The sequence below is a fragment of the Plecotus auritus genome (assembly GCF_963455305.1).
Source record: "Plecotus auritus genome assembly, chromosome: 2".
Taxonomy (NCBI): Eukaryota; Metazoa; Chordata; class Mammalia; order Chiroptera; family Vespertilionidae; genus Plecotus; species Plecotus auritus.
The window spans coordinates 167,205,881-167,225,693 of record NC_137771.1 but is presented as its reverse complement, the minus strand read 5'-3'; the positions used below and the strand labels follow the sequence as shown (position 1 = coordinate 167,225,693).

The 19,813-nt window shown below is 38.6% G+C and overlaps 1 protein-coding gene across 4 annotated transcripts in view; it reads left to right on the top strand.

The window, feature by feature from the left end:
• Positions 1-19,813, top strand: part of GSK3B (glycogen synthase kinase 3 beta) — a 190,011-nt gene that overhangs the window by 137,050 nt on the left and 33,148 nt on the right. For all 4 annotated transcript variants that reach the window (XM_080654924.1, XM_080654923.1, XM_080654926.1 and 1 more), the window contains exon 8: positions 14,345-14,440. In XM_080654924.1, the coding sequence (XP_080511050.1) occupies positions 14,345-14,440 (96 nt within the window). The remainder of the gene's footprint in view (positions 1-14,344; positions 14,441-19,813) is intronic.

The following is a 19,813-nucleotide window of genomic DNA, read 5'->3' as shown; positions in this document are numbered from 1 at the left end:
ATTCTTATATTATTTAAAATTTTCTATGTTTATTACTGACTAGAGAAAGCAACTTTTAATAGCTTTTCAATCATGGACCACTTTGAAAATCTATTCATAGCATGGATTTTCCTCCTAAAAAATGATACATGCCTGAATTTTGCGTATGATGTGAGGTGATCCTTGGGCTTTCTGAAGCTCATCCAGGAACCCCTGGTTAAGGGTTAAGTTTTAAAAGCTGCATGCAGCTGAATTACTGAAGTTTGGCGACCTCTGGTGTTGACCTATTGAAAAACAAGGCTGCAAGAGAAATACTTGTGTTTATTTGATAGCTTTTGTCAGATTCTTGGCTTTGTTTTCTTTCCTTGAAGAAATAAATCATAATTCCCGATTTGATATTATTTAATATCTTGATAAATTGTAACTAAATGAATGAAAAAAAAATGTTAAAACAGGTGTGGGTAGGACTGGGTACAAATGAACATATTAATTTAATCACAAGGGGTGAACAGCACCCCCAAAAGGATGTATAGGCTGATTTCTGATTCTCTGGGTTTTTTCAGCATCTCTCCTCCACAATGATTCGGGATAGTGAACCAAAGAATAGGTGCTTTTTTTCTTTTTCTTTTTTTTCAATGAATAGAAAGGTCTTATTCTATTATAAATGATTGAGAATAAATATTCTTCCCAATGGTGTGATGATTTTAACATCTCCCCTTCCCTTTATTTTAATTGTGTGAGATATCATACTTACAGAAAAATACATAAAACATTTTTGCAGTTTTATTTCCTGTAAGTCGTAAAGGAACTCAGTTTTTTAGGAAATCCAGAAATAACTTGTTTTGTTTTAAATCTTTGTTCAAGGATATGTTTATTGATTTTATTTTTTAGAGAGGGAGGAAGGGGCGGTGAGAAGGAAACAAGACCTTTTGGTGTATGGGATGATGCTCCAGTCAACTGAGCTATAGTTTAAAAGTTTTTAAAAAATTAGTTTTCTATCTCTTAAACCGATTGTAAAACCAAAAGGTATACTCAAACGTAGAAATAGGGTAGTCTGTCTATTTAAATGTCTTTCGTTTGTAGTATTGATGCATTCAGAATCTTGGTTCTTTATAATCCTTTTCAATCTTTAAGTTTGCTATCCATCTATTGATCCAGTCTTTATTCTCTGAATTAACAGCTCAGCTGTTACAGTTATCCAAATCATGCTGTTTTCCACTTCATTCCAGTGTGCAGAATGTGCTTCTAATTCATTTACTTCCTAGATTCCTTAAATAAAATCAACTCTTGGCTCTCCTTCCAGAACCCTTCCTGAGTCCCTTCCTCACTCCAGTTCAGTGTGGCATTTTCACCTCACACATAATCTATGCTTATGTTGTTGTATTGGTTTTGGCTGATTGTAGTTGTTTTATGTACAAGTCTCTCTGCCCTAGAGCTCCTTGAAGATCGGAACTCATTAAATGTTTAGACTAAGTGAATGAGTTAAGAGGCTGAAAAAAATGTTTTAAATGTCTCTCAATTATGTCTTGTCTTTGCATTCTTACATTCTTTTGCACCTTAGATCATATCTTTGCTTTCTCAAAGACTACATATATTATATATAAAATAAAATCAGAATTTAGGGTTTGATAGACTGATACTTTTAATGCTAGCCTTAACACAAGAAGGATAAACTTCTGATTGTGTTTAGTGTAGAAAAGGCATCACAGATTACATAATGATCTATTTTCCTTTTTAAATTAATTTCATAGAGAGGTAATTTGCATACAATAAAATGGAGCTGCTTTAAGTATATAGTTTAATGAGTTTTGACCAACATAAATAACCACCATCCTGGTCAAGAATAAAACGATTTCCATCACACCAAAAATATTTATGTTAAGTCTAGGTAACCAAATATCCTATTGTGCCAGAACTTATGGATTTGTAAGGATAGTACCAGGTACACAGGAATAGTTGATCACTCTTTCATTCCCCATTATGTCAGTCTCCCATCTTCTGTCTCAGGTAACCATTGATCTTCTTTTTGTCAGTACAGATTAGTTTTTCTTATTCCAGAGTTTCATATGGATGGAATCATATAGTATGTTTCTTTTGTATCTGGTTCAAGATCGTGTTACTGATTTTCATCCATGTTGTTGCTTTTATCAACTATTTCATTTTATGCTGAGTTGTATTCTATTATATGAATACTAGAGGCCTGGTGCATGAAGTCGTGCACCAGTGGGGTACCTCAGCCTGGCCTGTGGGATCGGGCCAGAACCGGCTCTCCAACATCCTCCGAGAGGTCCCAGATTGCGAGAGGGTGCAGGCCTGGCCGAGGGACCCCCACCAGTGCAACATCGGGGCCGGGGAGGGACGTGGGAGGTTGTCCAGCAGGGGAGGGCTCCAGAGCGTGTCTGGCCCATCTCTCTCAGTTCCAATCGGCCGGACCCCAGCAGCAAGCTAACTTACCAGTCAGAGCGTCTGCCCCCTGGTAGTCAGTACACAGCATAGTGAACGGTTGAGTGGCCTTAGCATATCATTAGTATATTACGCTTTGATTGGTTGAACAGATGACCAGACACTTAGCATATTAGGCTTTTATTATATAGGACTAGAGGCCCGGTGCACGAAATTCGTGCACGGGGCGGGGTGTCCCTCAGCCCAGCCTGTATCCTCTCCAATCTGGGACCCCTTGAGGGATGTCCGACTGCCCTCTCACAATCCAGGACTGCTGGCCCAAGTGCTCGCCTGCCTGCCTTCCTGATTGCCCCTAACCACTTCTGCCTGCCAGCCTGATCACTCCCCTGCTGGCCTGATAGATGCCTAAGTGCTCCCCTGCCAGCCTGTTTGCTCCTAACTGCCCTCCCCTGCAGGCCTGGTCACTCCTAACTGCCCTCTCCTGCAGGCCTGGTCACCTCTAACTGCCCTCCCCAGCAGGCCTGGTCCCCCCCCAACTGCTCTCCCCTGCAGGCCTGGGGCCCAACCAACTGCCCTTCCCTGCAGACCTGATCGCCCCCAACTTCCCTCCTCTGCCGGCCTGGTCCCTCCCAGCTGCCCTCCCCTGCTGGCCTGATCACCCACAACTGCCCTCCCTTGCAGACCTGGTCCCTCCCAACTGCCCTACCCTGCTGGCCATCTTGTGGTGGCCATCTTGTGTCCACATTGGGGCAGCCATCTTGTGTGTTGGAGTGATGGTCAATTTGCATATTATTCTTTTATTTGATAGGAGGATTAGATAGGATAGAGGCCTGGTGCACGGGTGGGTGCCGGCTGGTTTGCCTGAAGGGTGTCCCGGATCAGGGTGAGGGTTCCCATGGGGTGGCCTGGGTGAGGGGCCTGTGGTGGTTTGCAGGCTGGCCATGCCCCCCAGCGACCCAAGCAGAGGCCCTGGTATCTGGGATTTATTTATCTTCTATAATTGAAACTTTGTAGCCTTGAGTGGAGCCAAGCCTCCTGCTCACTCAGTGGCCGCAAGCATTTTTGTTGGGATTTATTTATCTTCTATAATTGAAACTTTGTAGCCTTAAGCAGAGGCTAAGGCAGGCCAGGGCAGGTGGAAAGCTTGGCTTCCTCCATTGCCGGGGAAACCCAAGCCTCCTGCTCTCTCCATGGCTGCATCCATCTTGGTTGGGTTAATTTGCATACTCACTCCTGATTGGCTGGTGGGCGTGGCTTGTGGGTGTAACAGGTATGGTCGATTTGCATATTACTCTTTTATTAGATAGGATACCATACTTTGTTTATCCATTCACCTATGGACAGACATTTGACTTATTTTTGGTTTTGGGCTGTTATGAGTAAAGCTTCATGAATGATTGTTTACAGTATTTTTGCAGACATATGTTTATATTTCTCTTTGATAAAGAACTATAGCTGAAATTGCTGGCCATATAAGTGTATGTTAGCTTTATAATAAATTATTGTTCTTATAAATTGTTCTCCAAAGCAGTTTTACTATTTTTTACTCCCACCAACAACATGTGAGAGTTCTACATTCTCAACAACACATGATATTCACAATAATTTTAAGTTTCATCTTAAAATGATTTTTATCATTAGGAAATATCCCTCTTTGTTTTTGTTTCATTCCCTTGTCCTGAAGTCTACACTTTCTGATATTAATGTAGGTACTACATCTTTCTTGTTTGTATTTGTATGGTATATCTTTCTGCATCCTACGTGTCTTTATATTTAGAGTTAATTTCCTGTGGCTGTATATACTTAGGTCTTTTTTTTTTAATTGAGTCTGTCAATGTCTACCTTTTAATTGGAGCATTTATACCATTTATATTCAGTATAATTATCAATATGGTTGGGTTTAAATATTCCACCTTGACATTTTCCTTTTTATGCATTTTTTTCCCTCTTTTACTGTCCCTTTATGGATATGAGTATCCCCACTCCCCATTATTGGCCTTTTAAATCTATACCTCCTTGCATATATTAGAGGTTGTTCTAGGATTGAAACTTGGTATCTTTACTTTGTCATAGTCTACAAATAATATATCATTTCACATATAGAGTAAGAACCTTACAATAGATTTCTGTTTTCTCTTCCTGTCCTTTGTGCTACTGTTGTCATATTTTACTTCTACATTACTTTAAACACTTTCTTCTAAGAAATTTAAAAGCAAGCGGGAAATGTCACACATTTAGCCACATTTACCATTTTTGGTGGTCTTCATTAGTTTGTGTAGATATGAATGTTCATTTGGAATCCTTTTCTTTCATCCTGAAGTATTTTCTTATAGTATAAATCTCCTGGTGACAAACTCTTAGCTTTTCTTAGCTTAATAATGTCGTTTGAAGGAAATTTTCATGGATGTAGGATTTCTTAGTTTCCAGATTTTCTTTAGAAAGGCATCAGTTTCTTTTGGTTTGCGTTATTTCTGATGAGAAGTCGGCTGCCAGTTTTATTGTATATAATGTGTCTCTTTTTGTTTGGGGAAATATTGTCCCTTTATTGGTGACTTTTATTGGTTGATTATGATTTGGTGTGGTATTTAAGTTCACTAATTATTTTTCTTCTATGGTGCCTATCTGTTGTTAGGTTTCCAGTGAAGTTTGCATGTCACATATAGTATTTTTCAAACTGCACAATTACTATTTGGTACTTTTTTATCTTATATGTCTCATTATCACTGTTTCAAAGTTTTATTTTCTAATTCTGTCACCTTTGTCATTTTTGGATCTGTGTCTGTTGGCAGATTTCTTTTTTTCCTCTTGTTTTTGAATCATATTTTCCTTTTTTCTTTAAAGAGTATTTTGCTCATCAGTTTTCTACTTGTTTACACGGGGAGGGAATTTCTAATATCAGTTACTTCACAATGACTGGAAGCAGAAGTCCATAATAGCCTTTTTTTTCAATAATGCAAGCCTTATATGGAATTTTAAATTTATTGAACCACTGATGCACAGTTATACAAAATTGTACTACTTTATATAAAGCTTTTAGTTTACAACTGAGTCCTGAAAGCAGTTATGGCTCCCTGTTAGATATGTACAATATTTATACCCAAAGCAATTGAGTAACAACAATAGTTTCTGCAATTGAGACCTTGCTGTAGCAGTACTTACACGTATTAATAGTATTTTCCCACCATTTACATTTCAACCATGTGAACCAATCTCTAACAGACAAAAATAATAAACTTGTATGTTTGGTATTGCAGATATACTTAAACATGAGTAAGCCTAGAATTTCCTTTTTTTTTTTTATACTTTTAATTATAGCCTCATAATCTTATGTCTATATCCTCCACAACTCAAAATGACTCTGGTTTCATTATATGGCATAATCAGTGGAGTTTAAGAAAGTGATATTTTGAAAACCAAGATGGTGAGGTAGGTAAACACTGGTACTCGCCACCTCCCACCACCACATCAAAATTACAACTAAAATACAGAATAACCACCATTCAGAACTGCCTGAAAGCTGGCTGAATGGAAGTCCTACAACTACAGAAGTAAAGAAGAAAGCACCTTGAGACTGCTAGGAGCGCTGGAGGCGAGGAACAGGCTGGTCCAGCACCCACGTGGGCTATTTTTTTTAATCCAGGGGAAGATAATCCCTGCAGAGGCTGCCCTGAAGAGCAAGGATTTCCAGCCCCACACCAGACCCCTCCACCTAGGGTCCTAAAGCTGGGAAGAGAAGTCCCTGTAACTTCGGGCTGTAAAAACCAGCAGGGATTGTGGCTGAGAGACACAGAGGCTGCCGTAGACCCAGGTGTCCCTCTTAAAGGGCCAGGCACAAACTTACTCAGACTTGTTTCCTCTGAACTCCAGCGCCAGGAGGTGTTAGAGGACCCAGACACATATGGGGAGGAACTGGATTGTCTGGCATCAGGGCAGGAACTCTGGGGCAGCTTTCTACCAGATGGAGGTACATGCAGGGGTCATTGTTCCTATGCCAAGACCTCCCCTGTCCCAGGGCTGACTAAGTCCCCATCAACCTGGAGCACACTGTTTTTTCCACCCTGGTGATTCCCTGAGACCTCTCCCCATCCAATTTGCAGCCCTACCCAAACTGTTTGCAGCAGCTTTTCCATATGAATGGCCTGTCCTGGCTTAGGCTTCAGACTTTGCTAGTCTCTCAAACAAGCTGTAGCTGGTGTTCAGCATACCTCAAACCTATCAGTAAGAGGCTCAAGACCTGAGACCAGCACCAATCTGCCTTGCTTCACAGCTGGGCCTCACTTGGGCACTTCCAAACCCGAAACAAATGAGAGGAATCTGCAGATCTCTCTAGCTCCTGCCGAGTGGCCCCAGGCAGTGGCTGACTTTGCACCTCCCTGGAGCCCCTACAGCCAGTGCAGCTGGTGGACAGCTTCAGACCATACCACATTACAGCTCTACACATCCACAAGTGACACACTCAAGGGGCAGACTCAGTGAGCACCAAAACCCTACTGAAGCAAGTCCTGCTCCATAGGGGTGTTTCCTGCACAGCAACTCTCCCACTATAGTTGCAGCTGGTCCTCACAGCCAGTTGGCCTGGAGGTCAATTCCTCCCAGTGACATCAACAGCAGTTAAGTTTCATCTACAACAAGACTGTGCACACAGCCCACACAGGGGCACACCTAGAGTGCCTAACTCAGGTGACTGAGGAAGCTGAGCCACTGGGCCCTATAGAACACCTACTACACAAAACCACTCTACCAACTAACTCTAGGAGATGTAGAAGCTCTACCCAATATATAGAAACAAACACAAATGATAGAAATGAAAGGAAACAAACTACTGGATACAGAGTTAAAAACCATGGTTATAAGGTTACGCAGGGATCTTCATGAGACCTTCAAGGGACTTAGTGAGACTTTCAAAGATCTTACTGAGAATGTCAAAGACATGGAAAAGGACCAGTCAGAAATTAAGCATACACTAACTGAAATAAAGACTAACTTACAGGAATTAAACAGTAGAGTAGAGGACTCTGAGAATCAAATCAACTATTTGAAATATAAGGAAGCAAAAAAACAAACAAACAAAAACACCCAACCTGAAGAGCAAAAAGAAAAAAAGAATCCAAAAATATGAAGATAGTGTAAGGAGCCTCTGGGACAACTTCAGTTGTACCAACATTCACACTATGGGGGTGCCAGAAGGAGGAGAGAGAGCAAGATATTGAAAACCTATTTGAAGAAATAATAACAGAAAATGTCCCCTACCCATTGAAAGAAATAGACTTACAAGTTCAGGAAGTGCAGAGAGTCCCAAACAAGAGGAACCCAAAGAGGACCACACCAAGACACATCATAATTAAAATGCCAAGAGCAAAAGACAAAGAATATTAAAAGCAGCAAGAGAAAAACAGTTAGTTACCTACAAGGGAGCACCCATACGACTGTCAGCTGATTTCTCAACAGAAACTATGCAGGCCAGAATAGAGTGGCAAAAATATTCAAAGTGATGAATAGTAAGGACCTACAACCAAGATTACTCTACCCAGCAAAGCTGTCATTTAGAATTGAAGGTCAGATAAAGAGCTTCACAGACCAAAAAAAGGATTTCATCACCACCAAACCAGTATTACATGAAATGTTGAAGGGTATTTTTTAAGAAAAGGAAGAAGAAAAAAAATTTTAAAAAATGTGAACAATAAAATAGCATTAAATACAACCTGTCAATAATTGAATTTAAAAATCAAAATAAATGAATAACTAATCTAATAAACAGAATAAATTGGTGAATAAAATGGAATCAGAGGCATGGAAATGGAACAGACTGATGATTCTCAGAGGGAAGGGGGGTGGGAGGGGCGGGAAGAGATTAAACAAAGATCTTATCCTATACTAGAGGCCTGTTGCACGAAATTTGTTCACAGGAGGGAGGGGTGTCCCGGCCTGCAGCCTCTTCAATCTGGGACCCCCTCAGGGGATGTTCGATTGCCAGTTTAAACTGGCAGTTGGACATCCCTCTCACAATTCGGGACCGCTGGCTCCTAACCACTCGCCTCGTTGCCCAATTGCCCCTAACCGCTTCTGCCTGCCAGCCTGATTGCCCCCTAACCGCTCCCATGCCAGCCTGATCAATGCCTAACTGCTTTCCTGCCAGCCTAATTGCCCCCAACTGCTCTCCCCTGCCGGCCTGATCGCCCACGACAATCCTCCCCTGCCGAGACCTGCTTCCTCCGCTGGGACTGGCCTCTTCAGCACCGCACAGAGCTGCGGGACCCCCAGGCTTCATTGCACGGAGCGGCCACCGGGCCCTGCCTTCACTGTGTGCCCAATTGGTCCCGATCAGGGCGGGCCAGCTGGACCCCACCCATGCATGAATTCGTACACCAGACCTCTAGCATATATATATGCATTACCTATAGACACAGACAATAGGGTGGCAAAGACCTGGGGCAGGGATGGAACTGGGTGGATGGGGAAAAAAGTGGGGGGGAGAAATATCTGTAATATTCTCAATAGTAAAGATTTTTTTTGTGTTTTTAAATTTTATTATTTTTAATAATTGTGTTTTTTTTTAAATTTTATTTTATTGTTAAAAGTATTACAAATAGTAGTACATATATCTCCTTTATTTCCCCATTGACCCCCAGCCTCCCCTACCCCCGGCACATGCCCTCATCCCCGCTCCCCCAGTATCTTGCGTCCATTGATTATGCTTATATGCGAGCATACAAGTCCTTCAGTTGATCTCTTTCCCCCATTCCCCAACACTCCCCAGCCTTCCCGTTGTAATTTGACAGTCTGTTCGATGCTTCACTGCCTCTGTGTCTATCTTTTTATTCATCAGGTTATAATGTTCTTTATTTTCCATAAATGAGTGAGATCATGTGTTTTTCTTTCATTGCCTGGCTTATTTCACTTAGCATAATGCTCTCCAGTTCATCCATGCTGCTGCAAATGGTAAGCATTCCTTCTTTTTTATAGCAGGATAGTATTTCATTGTGTAGATGTACCATAGTTTTCTAATCCACTCATCTGCTGATGGGCATTTAGGGCATTTACGAATATTAGCTATTGTAAATTGTGCTGCTATGAACATAGGGGTGCATATATCCTTTCTGATTGGTGTTTCTAGTTTCTTGCGATATATTCCTAGAAGTGGGATGACTGGGTCAAATGGGAGTTCCATTTTTAGTTTTTTGAACAGTAAAGATTTTTAAAAATTATATTTTAAAAGCTATAATCATTTTTGTTTCTGTACTATTGGGTAGACCATTTTAGGGAGTCCGCTGCACATGTATTTGAATCCTGTATTTATCACTGACAACCTGTAACTTTGAGAATTCGGTTTTCCTCAGTTAACTTCTTTTCGATGTGAAATGGGATAGTGAAGTGTCTATAAAGTTTAAATGAGAAAAGAAAATTGATATACATAGCACAGAGCTTTTACATACTAGATGCTCAATAAGTATTTCTTCTCATTGTCCTCTCCTTTCCCTCACTGATGTACCTTTTGAAAGTACTTATGTACACTGTTTCCACTTACTCATTCCAGCTAATTATGGTCTGCATGTTCTTATTACTGACCTCACCAAGATCAGAAAGAAAGTCTCCATGGCCAGCTGCAGTGAACACCTTTTGGGCTTCATTTTAATGGGCTCACTGTGTTATAAGATACCCATCTCTCTGTCCTTTGAATGTTCTCTTTCCTTGTCCTCCGCAGTATCTTTGTCTGTGGGGTCCCTTCAGATTTCTTGGACATTAGTCTCAGCCTTCTTTTTAAATTTTCTTTTTTCCATATATTTGTGTCTCCATATGTAGCACTCTTCTTCTTCAACATGCCTTGCCTATTATACACTTAAAGCCACCTAGCACCTGTACATCAGGAACTACCCAAGATGTTTTTTCTAGCCTCAAGCTCTATTCTAGATGATGTACCTAATATTCACCACTTGGTGGAGAACTCCCCTGGGTTCTTCTTGAGTGTCTTAAATATTATTTTCTCTTCCATCACTATTCCTTCATGTTTAATATCATCAACATTTTTTTACAACTACCAAAATTAGAAACTGAAATTATTTGTCCTCCAACCAAGTCTAGTAAACAGATTACTTGATATTATCTCCTAAATCAGTTTGTCACAAATGAGATTTAAATTATGTCCTAGCTCTGCTTCGCCTCTAATTAGTTCTGACCTCTGAAAAATTGCTCCTTCTGGGCCTCAGTTTATCTGATCTCTGAAAATGTTTGGTGTAGGTCAGAGGTAGGCAACTAGAGCCTAGGGTTCAAATACAGTCTTCTGCCCATTTTTGTAATAAATTTATGTTGATGGCTGCTTTGTGCTACAGTGACAGATTTGAGTAGTGACAGAGGATATATGGCCCTCAAAGCCTAAAGTAATATTTTAAGGCTCTTTATATTAAAAGTTTGGTGACCTCTAGAGACCAGAGGCTCTCGCCTGTAGCTTCCATTTCTAAGAACCAGCCTGGCGAGAACCTGGCTTTAAGATTATAAAAAATAAGAAGAAAAAGATTAGAAAAACTGATTACAGTAGTTTAATATTTGGCAAGAGAAATTAAACAGAACAAATTATAACGTTAGAACCTATATTTCCTGATCTAATAGCCTTTTAACTCAAGAACAGAAATAAAAATCTCCGTTGCCACTTTATGGTGACAGGATAATTTATTTGGTTAAATTACTTTTAAATGATAGTGAATAAATCAGTGATTTCACTTATTAACTTGTAATTAGCATCTTAAGTCACAAAACCGATTTTGAAAGTGGAGAATACAGTTAGTTAAACTCTGATCATAAGTTAGAAGTATAATTAAGAGTCTTTTTTATATCATCACTGTTCAAAGCAGATTATTTCCATTCTGATAAAAGATTTTCCATATGAATGCACTAGTGTATATTGAAGGGGAATTATAAATATGTAAAAATGTTTAGATAAAAATATAATTCTAGCACCCATTTGATACAAACGCTCAGCAAAGTGTGAATAGAGGAAACATACCCCAACATATTGAAGACCATATATGTAGGGCCATCCAATAGCATACTCAATAGGCAAAAACTGCAAGTGTTTCCCTTAAGATTGGGAACAAGACAGGGATGTCCACTTTCACCACTCTTATTCATCATAATACTGGAAATCCTAGCCACAGCAATTAGGCAAGAAAAAATAAAAGGCATCCAAATTAGAAAGGAAGAAGTAAAACTGTCATTATTTGCAGGTGACATGATGTTATTTAGAGAGAACCCTAAAGATTTCACCAAAGTACTACCTTAATTGACTAATTCAGTAAAGTAGCAGGATACAAAATAAATATCCAGAAATCAGTTGCATTTTTATACACCAATATTGAACTATCAGGGAAACTAAGAAAACACTCCCATTTCCAATTGCATCAAAAATAAAATGAAATACCTAGGAATAAATTTAACCAAGCATGTAAAAGACCTGTACTCAGAAAGTTATAAGACACTGAAGAAAGAAAAGAAGATACAAATAAGTGGAAGCATGTACCATGTTCATAGATAGGAATTAACATCATTAAAATGTCCATACTATCCAAAGCAATACCAATGAACTAGAACAAATATTTTAGAACTGTATGGAACTACAAAAGCCCCAGAATAGCCCTAGCTGGTTTGGTCAGTGGATAGAGCGTCAGCCTGTGGACTCAAGGGTTCCAGGTTCAATTACGGTCAAGGGCACATGCCCTGGTTGTGGGCTCGATCCCCAGTAGGGGGTGTGCAGGAGGCAGCCAATCAATGATTCTCATCACTGATGTTTTTATCTCTCTCTACCTCTTCCTCTCTGAAATAAATAAAAATATATTTAACAAATAATAATAATAAAATAAAAAAGAGACCCAGAATAGCCACAGCAATCTTGAGAAAGAACAACAAAATATCTGATGTCAAACTACACTACAAGGCCATAGTAATTAAAACAGTATGGTGCTGTCATAAAAACAGACATATAGATTAATGAAACAGAATGGAGAGCCCAGAAATAAACCAATGCCTTTATGGTCAATTAATATTTGGCAAAGTAGACAAGAACATACTATTGAAGACTATCTTCAATAGTCTAGTCAATAAATGGTGTTGGAAAAATTGGACAGATATGTGCAAAAAAAGTGCAACTAGACCACCTTACATCATACACAAGAATAAACTCAAAGTAAAAACTTAAATGTTATGTGGGTGCCTCTTCCTGGCCCTGGTGCTTGGAGCTGGGGAGCCCAGCTTGGGGTTTTGACCCCACATTTATCGGGGGTCCCCCCACAGTTGAGATATCCCTCCAGAATCTCAGCTGCCACCCGGGAGGCAGGGCCAGCCCTTTTCTCATCTCCGCCCTTCTTGCCAGTCTCAGTGTAGCTTCTTCTATAAGTCTTTGGTTATAAGACTTTATCTAGTCTCCAGTAGGTTATTCGGATGATTGTTCCATAATTTGTGTGTGTGTGTGTGTGTGTGTGTTATAATTTAGTTGTAATTCCAGTTTGGTCCTACTCTACCACCATCTTTGATCATCATCTTGTTTTTTAATGATTAGAGTCTTTTGTGTATTCTAGATTTAAGTCCTTTACAGAATATATGTTTTAGTCTGTAGCTTGGCTTTTGACTTTATAAGAGTGTCTTTTGAAGAATAACACTTTTAAGATTTTGATTAAGGCCTGAAAGTTTTAAAGAAGTATAGAGTATTGGAAGCAACAACAAAAAAACAAAACAAAACTTTATTTCTTACTTTGCTCTGATTATTCACTGGTTGCCATCAGAAATCAAGTATGTATTGTACATTCCACTTTTTTTTTGTGCAGTTGTCCTGAATTGTAAATGGCTTAATATTTCAATGAACTTGTTTTGTACTAGGCCCTAGAGTTTATAAAGATGAGTTATATATGTCATTTTTCTTCAGAGTGCTTATTTTTAGTATTTAGTGTTTCTTCCCATCATCTGTTTGTGGAGCCAGGACAATATATTTTCTTTTGTTCAGTCCCGAATGCAGCTCTAGAGGCAATGAAGTACTCAGTAAATTTTTATCTTGTATTGTACTTATACTTTTTCCACACACAAATATGTAATTTCATATGCAAGAAATTTATTGGGTTTTTTAAATGATCTTCCATATATCATAGCATAGTTCCTTATACACAGGGGACAATCACTAAATATTCAGTGATTAAGTGGAATTATTGATGACCATGTTTAAGTATGGCTCTCCTGATTATCCTATAAAATAAAAGGCTAATGTGCAAATCGACTGAAGGTAAGGACTGGTCGCTATGACGCGCACTGACCACCAGGGGACAGATGCTCAACACAGGAGCTGCCCCCTGATGGTCACTGTGCTCCCACAGGGGGAGCACCGCTCAGCCAGAAGCCCTGAGCCAGGCTCACGGCTGGCGAGTGCAGCGGTGATGACGGGAGCCTCTCCCACCTGCACTGCAGCGCTAAGGATGTCCAACTGACAGCTTAGGCCCACTCCCCGCAGTCGTATACCACTGAGGGCTCCCGAGAGAGTGTAGGCTGGGCTGAGGGGCACCCCCCAACCCCGAGTGCACGGGCCTCTAGTTGATAATAAAACTTTGGACTATACTTGACTAAATGAATAAGAGCTATTCTCATTTCAGATACCATCATTGCAATAGCTTGTTTTCTAGATAGAATAAAGATGCCTGGTTATTACTTGAGTATTTTTGAGTGATCTTTTTTTACAACCGATATAACATCATCATCATCATTATTATTATTATTATTATTATTATTATTATTATTGTAAAAGCCTATGTAGGGTAGAATAGCATGAGTCAGTAAATGAAACATTTTTCACAAAGTTTGCTCTATTTAATGAGTTTTGTATTTTATAACTTTGGAATTCCTTTTCCAATGAAACCAATACATTGAAACATAAATGTTATATTTGTAAGTATATAGAAAGTTATGGTAATAACTTGCTTTCTCTGTCTAGGTTCTGGGGACACCAACGAGGGAGCAAATTAGAGAAATGAACCCAAACTACACAGAATTCAAATTTCCTCAAATTAAGGCACATCCTTGGACTAAGGTGAGTCAAGTAGAGTTTTTATAAAAGCACATTAACAAGTTAACTAAAACTTGGGTTTTTTTATTGTCCTTAAACTAAACTATTTTGAGACTAAATAGCTGCCTGAGTACAAAGTACACAGCAGTTCTGCATGTAAAGATAGTTGGGTAGTTGTACTTTAGTGTTTCATTGACTGCATATAGTTTTGTCTCCATTGATTTCCAGGAAATTGTTTCCATCCTGGGTTTTTATTTATAGGGTGAGGACAGTGTAGCTATATCATTAAGATATGTAATTTTATAGGAGCAAAATTCATGTATAAATTTGACTACTTAAAATTCAGAAGTTAGTTTCTTTACATAGAGTTGCTTATTAGTTTAGTATCATACACTATTGAAAACATATTTCATATATTCCTTTTACAAACTATTAGTATAGAGACCTTATTATAGATGATAATGGTATATTTTTCTTCTCTTATTAACTTTCCTATTGGTGTTTTGAGAGCAAGGATAAAAAGCAGGTTTGATCTTACTGGGAGTATACATTGAAAGCAATAGATGTTATAACAGGATGTCACTAGCCATTGGAAAAATCCAACCTCAATATTAGATGGAACCAAGTCTAAGAGCTTAAGTACTAACTTACTGGAAAATGTTATTTTTTGCTTTGACACTTATTAGAAATTATTTTTAAGAGAGTTTTTTTTTATTAAAAGTGTTGTTTTTTTAACCTCAGTTTAATTTATGAGATTAAGTGTGCAAGAAAAAACATGTCTCCATAGAATTTATTGCTAGAGTGAACCTCTAGCTTCCTTATTTTACAGATTCAGAAACTCTGGCCAAACATACTAAGTCACTTAACCAAGATTTAAATGGGTGGCTGTTATAAAGCCAATAAACTTTGTCGTGTGTACACATGTGTGTTTAATGCCAGATCTTTTAAACTTCCAGTTATGTGCTATGCACTCCCCTTCCCATTTACTTATATTTCATTATATATTTTTGTGGGTTAAAAATGTTCAACTTTTCAATCTGTATTTAAAGCAGAGATGTTCTGTATTTAAAACTGTATATATAACAATTTGTTTTGAATGTTGGTGAGTTCACTTAACTGGTTTTAGATCTTTTATAATGAGATGAAGTAATTTAGGGCTGAAGTTGAAATAACTTACCTTCCCAGATTCAAAGTATGTGTCTTTCTCTCACTAAACTGTATTATAATTCCAGTTGCTTTCCTTCAAGTTCTCATAATCATATTACCTCTCTTCACTTCAAAAAATCCTCTTGTTACTGATTATATGCTATTTAGAATCAAAGACCTCAGTAGTATTTTAGTGCCAAAATTATAGGCTATAGCTTTCACTGACCAAGATGTTGCCCTCCCCCCCCCCTTTATTAATTTATAACAAACACTAAATATTTGGAAATAAAACATTCTTTTGTCTTTGTACTTAAAGTTTATTTTGAATCTGGGTCAGAAGATATCTAGGGTCTCTCACCTAATTCTAAATTCAGACGATCTGAGGTGGTCTCTTTGGGTTTAGAGGCTGAGTTGAATCCAGGAAAATTATTCCAAGTTAAAATGCTTATAAAGTGGTTTGTAGTGTATTCAGATTTCAACCATATTAAAGAAAAACAAACAAACAAAAAAAAACACATGAGAATTCTGTCTATTGAGTGCAGGTGCATATTCCAAAATGCTAATAGTAATTTAGGTGAGAAGAGTGTGGGTGATTTTTTTCTTTTTCTGCATTTCCATATTTTCTTTAATAAGCAAGATTTTTTTATGAAGAAAGAAAATTAATCTTAATATAGGGTTTCTAAGCAATATAATGCTGAAATTGAGGTTATGAAATCTTATCAGTCCCGTCCTCATTTTTTTTTTAAATCAAGACTGCCACCAATATTAGTATGTGTCACATTCTTTTTTCCCTGTATTTGTAGCTTCTCAATTCAAATATTAGCCAGGATGGAATGTGAGGAATGATTGATTATAATTAAAATGCAGCCAACAGAAGATTTGTCATGAATTTATTTGCTTTATCCCTTCCTTTGCCCTTGTGGGTTCCGGATGTTTCTATATCTTACATTAATGTTTTTCAAACTTAATATTCTATATAAAGCCCACCCTTTTATTTGATTTATTTAGGTTTCCATTCTATACCATGTGTAGAATAATGACTCAATTTTCCAAGTTTTGTCTGTTCAAACTACTGTGAACTCTTCATTCATATAGTGTGCCTTGACATAATTTGGTCTCATTTGGTACAAATGCATTTATTATGTAATAAGGATACTTATGTTAATTTCTCATTAGTGCACATAACTAGGTTGGTGTTACCTTGGTTGTAAATAAAAAAACAAATTCAGACACAGAAATTTTATGACACTGCTCTGTCATCTAGATGAATCTAGATGATCCAGGATATTCTTATATTGATTTTTAAAAATAGATTATTATCAATATTAAAACACAAAATTTTAAGTTTGTAGAGGAAGTCTGTCCCTTCTGCTGTCCATTATGATAGTAGACACCAACTTGAGAAGTGCTGTCCCACTATGCAGCCAATGGAGTTATTATTATTCTTTTTTAATACATTAATGTATTAAAAAAGAACAAAGTTTTCTAAAGAGAAGAGCTTCTTGTCCTTAGAGGTCAGGTAAATACAGTCTGGAAACAAAAGCTGCTTTGTGAGAATGCACTTTAGCCCCATTTCCTGAAGCTTGTTGGGTATCCTGGTTTCTTGTGCTGCGGTATAGTACAGCTATCTCACCAGGATTCGGAGCCAGTGTTTTCAAAAAAGTAGGTAGATATAAAAATCAAGAGAGAAAATACCTTCCATGGGAACACTGAGGTGAGAGATTCAGATATGTAGGAAAGATAACAAACAGAAGAACAAGACCACGAGATGATCACGGTGTGTTATATGGCAGGAATCTTGAGAATATAGAAATCCAGTAAGTTGCCCTTGCCTATTACTTTATAGCCAGAGCAACCTAATTCATTAAGAAAGCATTTGTGGTTTAAGTAGGAAATAGGAAAGGAAATAGGTGCTAGTGTTTTGAAATAGGGATATTCTTGGGAGTGGGGGTGAGAAAGAGAAAGACCTCTGCATTGGTGTATGCTGTACACATCAAACAGTAAAAGCCAGATGGGAAGCAAAAGGAAGTGATGCAAAAGTAGATTGAGAATTAAGTAGAAATGGAAATTGGTTGGAAGAAGAGAGTAAGCTTAAATTCTGCATTTAGAAAATGGAGGTCTGGTCAAATGATATTTTTTCTTTTTAAAAAATTCTATTCATTTTTATAGGGGTGGGGGGGAGGGAGAGAGAGAACGAGCGCAACACATCAATCTGCTACCTCCTGCAATCCTCCTACCAGGGATGGAGCCCGAAACCCAGGCACATGCCCTGACTGGGAATTAAACTGGCATTCTTTCAGTGCACGGCACTATACCCAACCAATGGAGCAATACCAGCCAGGGCAAATATAATAGTCTTTTAGGTATGAAGTGGGGACCTAGTTTAAGCACTGCTTCTTTGTTCCTCAAGTTTTTTCTTTTGTTAAGATAACAATTAGCTGTTGTATTTTTTCTCTGGATTCTTTTGAAAATATTGTGAAAGTATGCATATAAAGGATTATTTCATTTTAGTTCTAAATAAATGTAAAGATTCTACCTCCGTTATAGTTCTGTGATTTGTCTTATCTATCTCCACTGCCCTGACTTTAACTTAGGCCTTCATAGAATTGTTAAAACAACCTCCTACCTCCTAACCAATTTCCCTCCTTCAGTTTCACATACGTCACATTTTCCTTTCTGTCAAAGTTAGCTTTCTTAAAAGCACAAGCACGTGATACTGCCACTCCTGTTTAAAATTCTTGTCTGATTCCTCATTGCCTTTAGAAAAATTTGACATAATATAGATATAATGATAAGTGATCATAATACCCAATTTATGCTTGTCAATGTAATTATTAAGTGCATGCCCCTTTACTCTCAAGTGTCCCAGTTTGGATAACAAGTATACATTTACTCTGCTCCTAATCACATTTCTACCTTTCCTGTCCAAAATAGTAAGATATTTAATTCTTGTCCTGCTCTTAACCTTCCCTGAAGCATCAACTTCATAGAACCCGGGCTTTTTCTCAAGCTTTCTAGCTCCTTCACCCTTAAATGCATATAGTTAGGCAATAAATTTAAAAGTTAATATTTAGTTAGGGTAGGTTAGGGATTTCTAATAAGGTTATAGTATAACTAGAGGCCTGGTGCACGAAAATCGTGCACTTTGGGGGGGGGGCGTCCCTCAGCCTGGTCTGCGCCCTCTTGCAGTCCAGGACCCCTCCGGGGATGTCCACCTGCTGGCCTAGGCCCACTCCCCAGGGGATCAGGCCTAAGCTGGCAGTCAGACATCACTCTGGCAGCCCGGGATCCCTCGGGGGATGTCCGACTGCGGCTTAGGCCCACTCCCAAAGTAGTGGGCCTAAGCTGCAGTCAGACATCCTTAGCGCTGCCGTGGAGGCAGGAGAGGCTCCCGCCACCGCCGCTGTGCACGCAGCCGTCAGCCCGGCTTGTGGCTGAGCAGAGCTCCCCCTGTGGGAGCGCACTGACTACCGGGGGCAGCTCCTGCATTGAGCATCTGCCCCCTGGTGGTCAGTGTGCATTATAGTGACCGGACGTTCCACCTTTAGTGTCAATTTGTATATTACCCTTCTATTATATAGGATTGATATGAGTCCTCCCCCATTTTGAGTGCCCAATTCAGTTAACTTTTGTCTAAGTTATTTAAGAAAAGTATTTCCTCTTTATCCCAGTAGTAAATAAACCTATGAAATCAGTTAAGTAACACAGATACGTGTATATTCTTTCAGATTAATGAAATTCCTAAGTGATATAACTGTTTAGTGAAAGGAAGTAAATTAGAATCCCAAGGGCCCTGATCTCTTTCAATTGGATTAGGGGTGTTTAATATGTTAGCTTGTAGCTCATTTTGAAGGGAGCATGCAATCATGCTGAATTTTTGGGTCTAATCAAACTGGTCTCCTAATTGGATCCCGGAGAAGCCACAGTCATTTCTGCCTCCTGCTATTGTCTTTTTTTTTTTTTTTTTCTTTTCACATTTAGAATGTTTTTCTCTGCTTATAAGTTTTAATCTTTTCTCAAGTCCTGAAATTTCACTTCTCCCGTGAAATATTTTCTGATTATTCAAGGTCTCCATGATTATACGTACCAAGTCATACGATATGTATTATAGCATTTACAAACTTCTCTTTCAAAATGGTAATAACAAAATGGGTCCAATTACCTAAAAATGTTTGTTGCTATTTTTGGCATACATGGTAGCTTACTTAATAGTTAAGTGTCTATAGGATATGTGGGACCATAGATCATTTT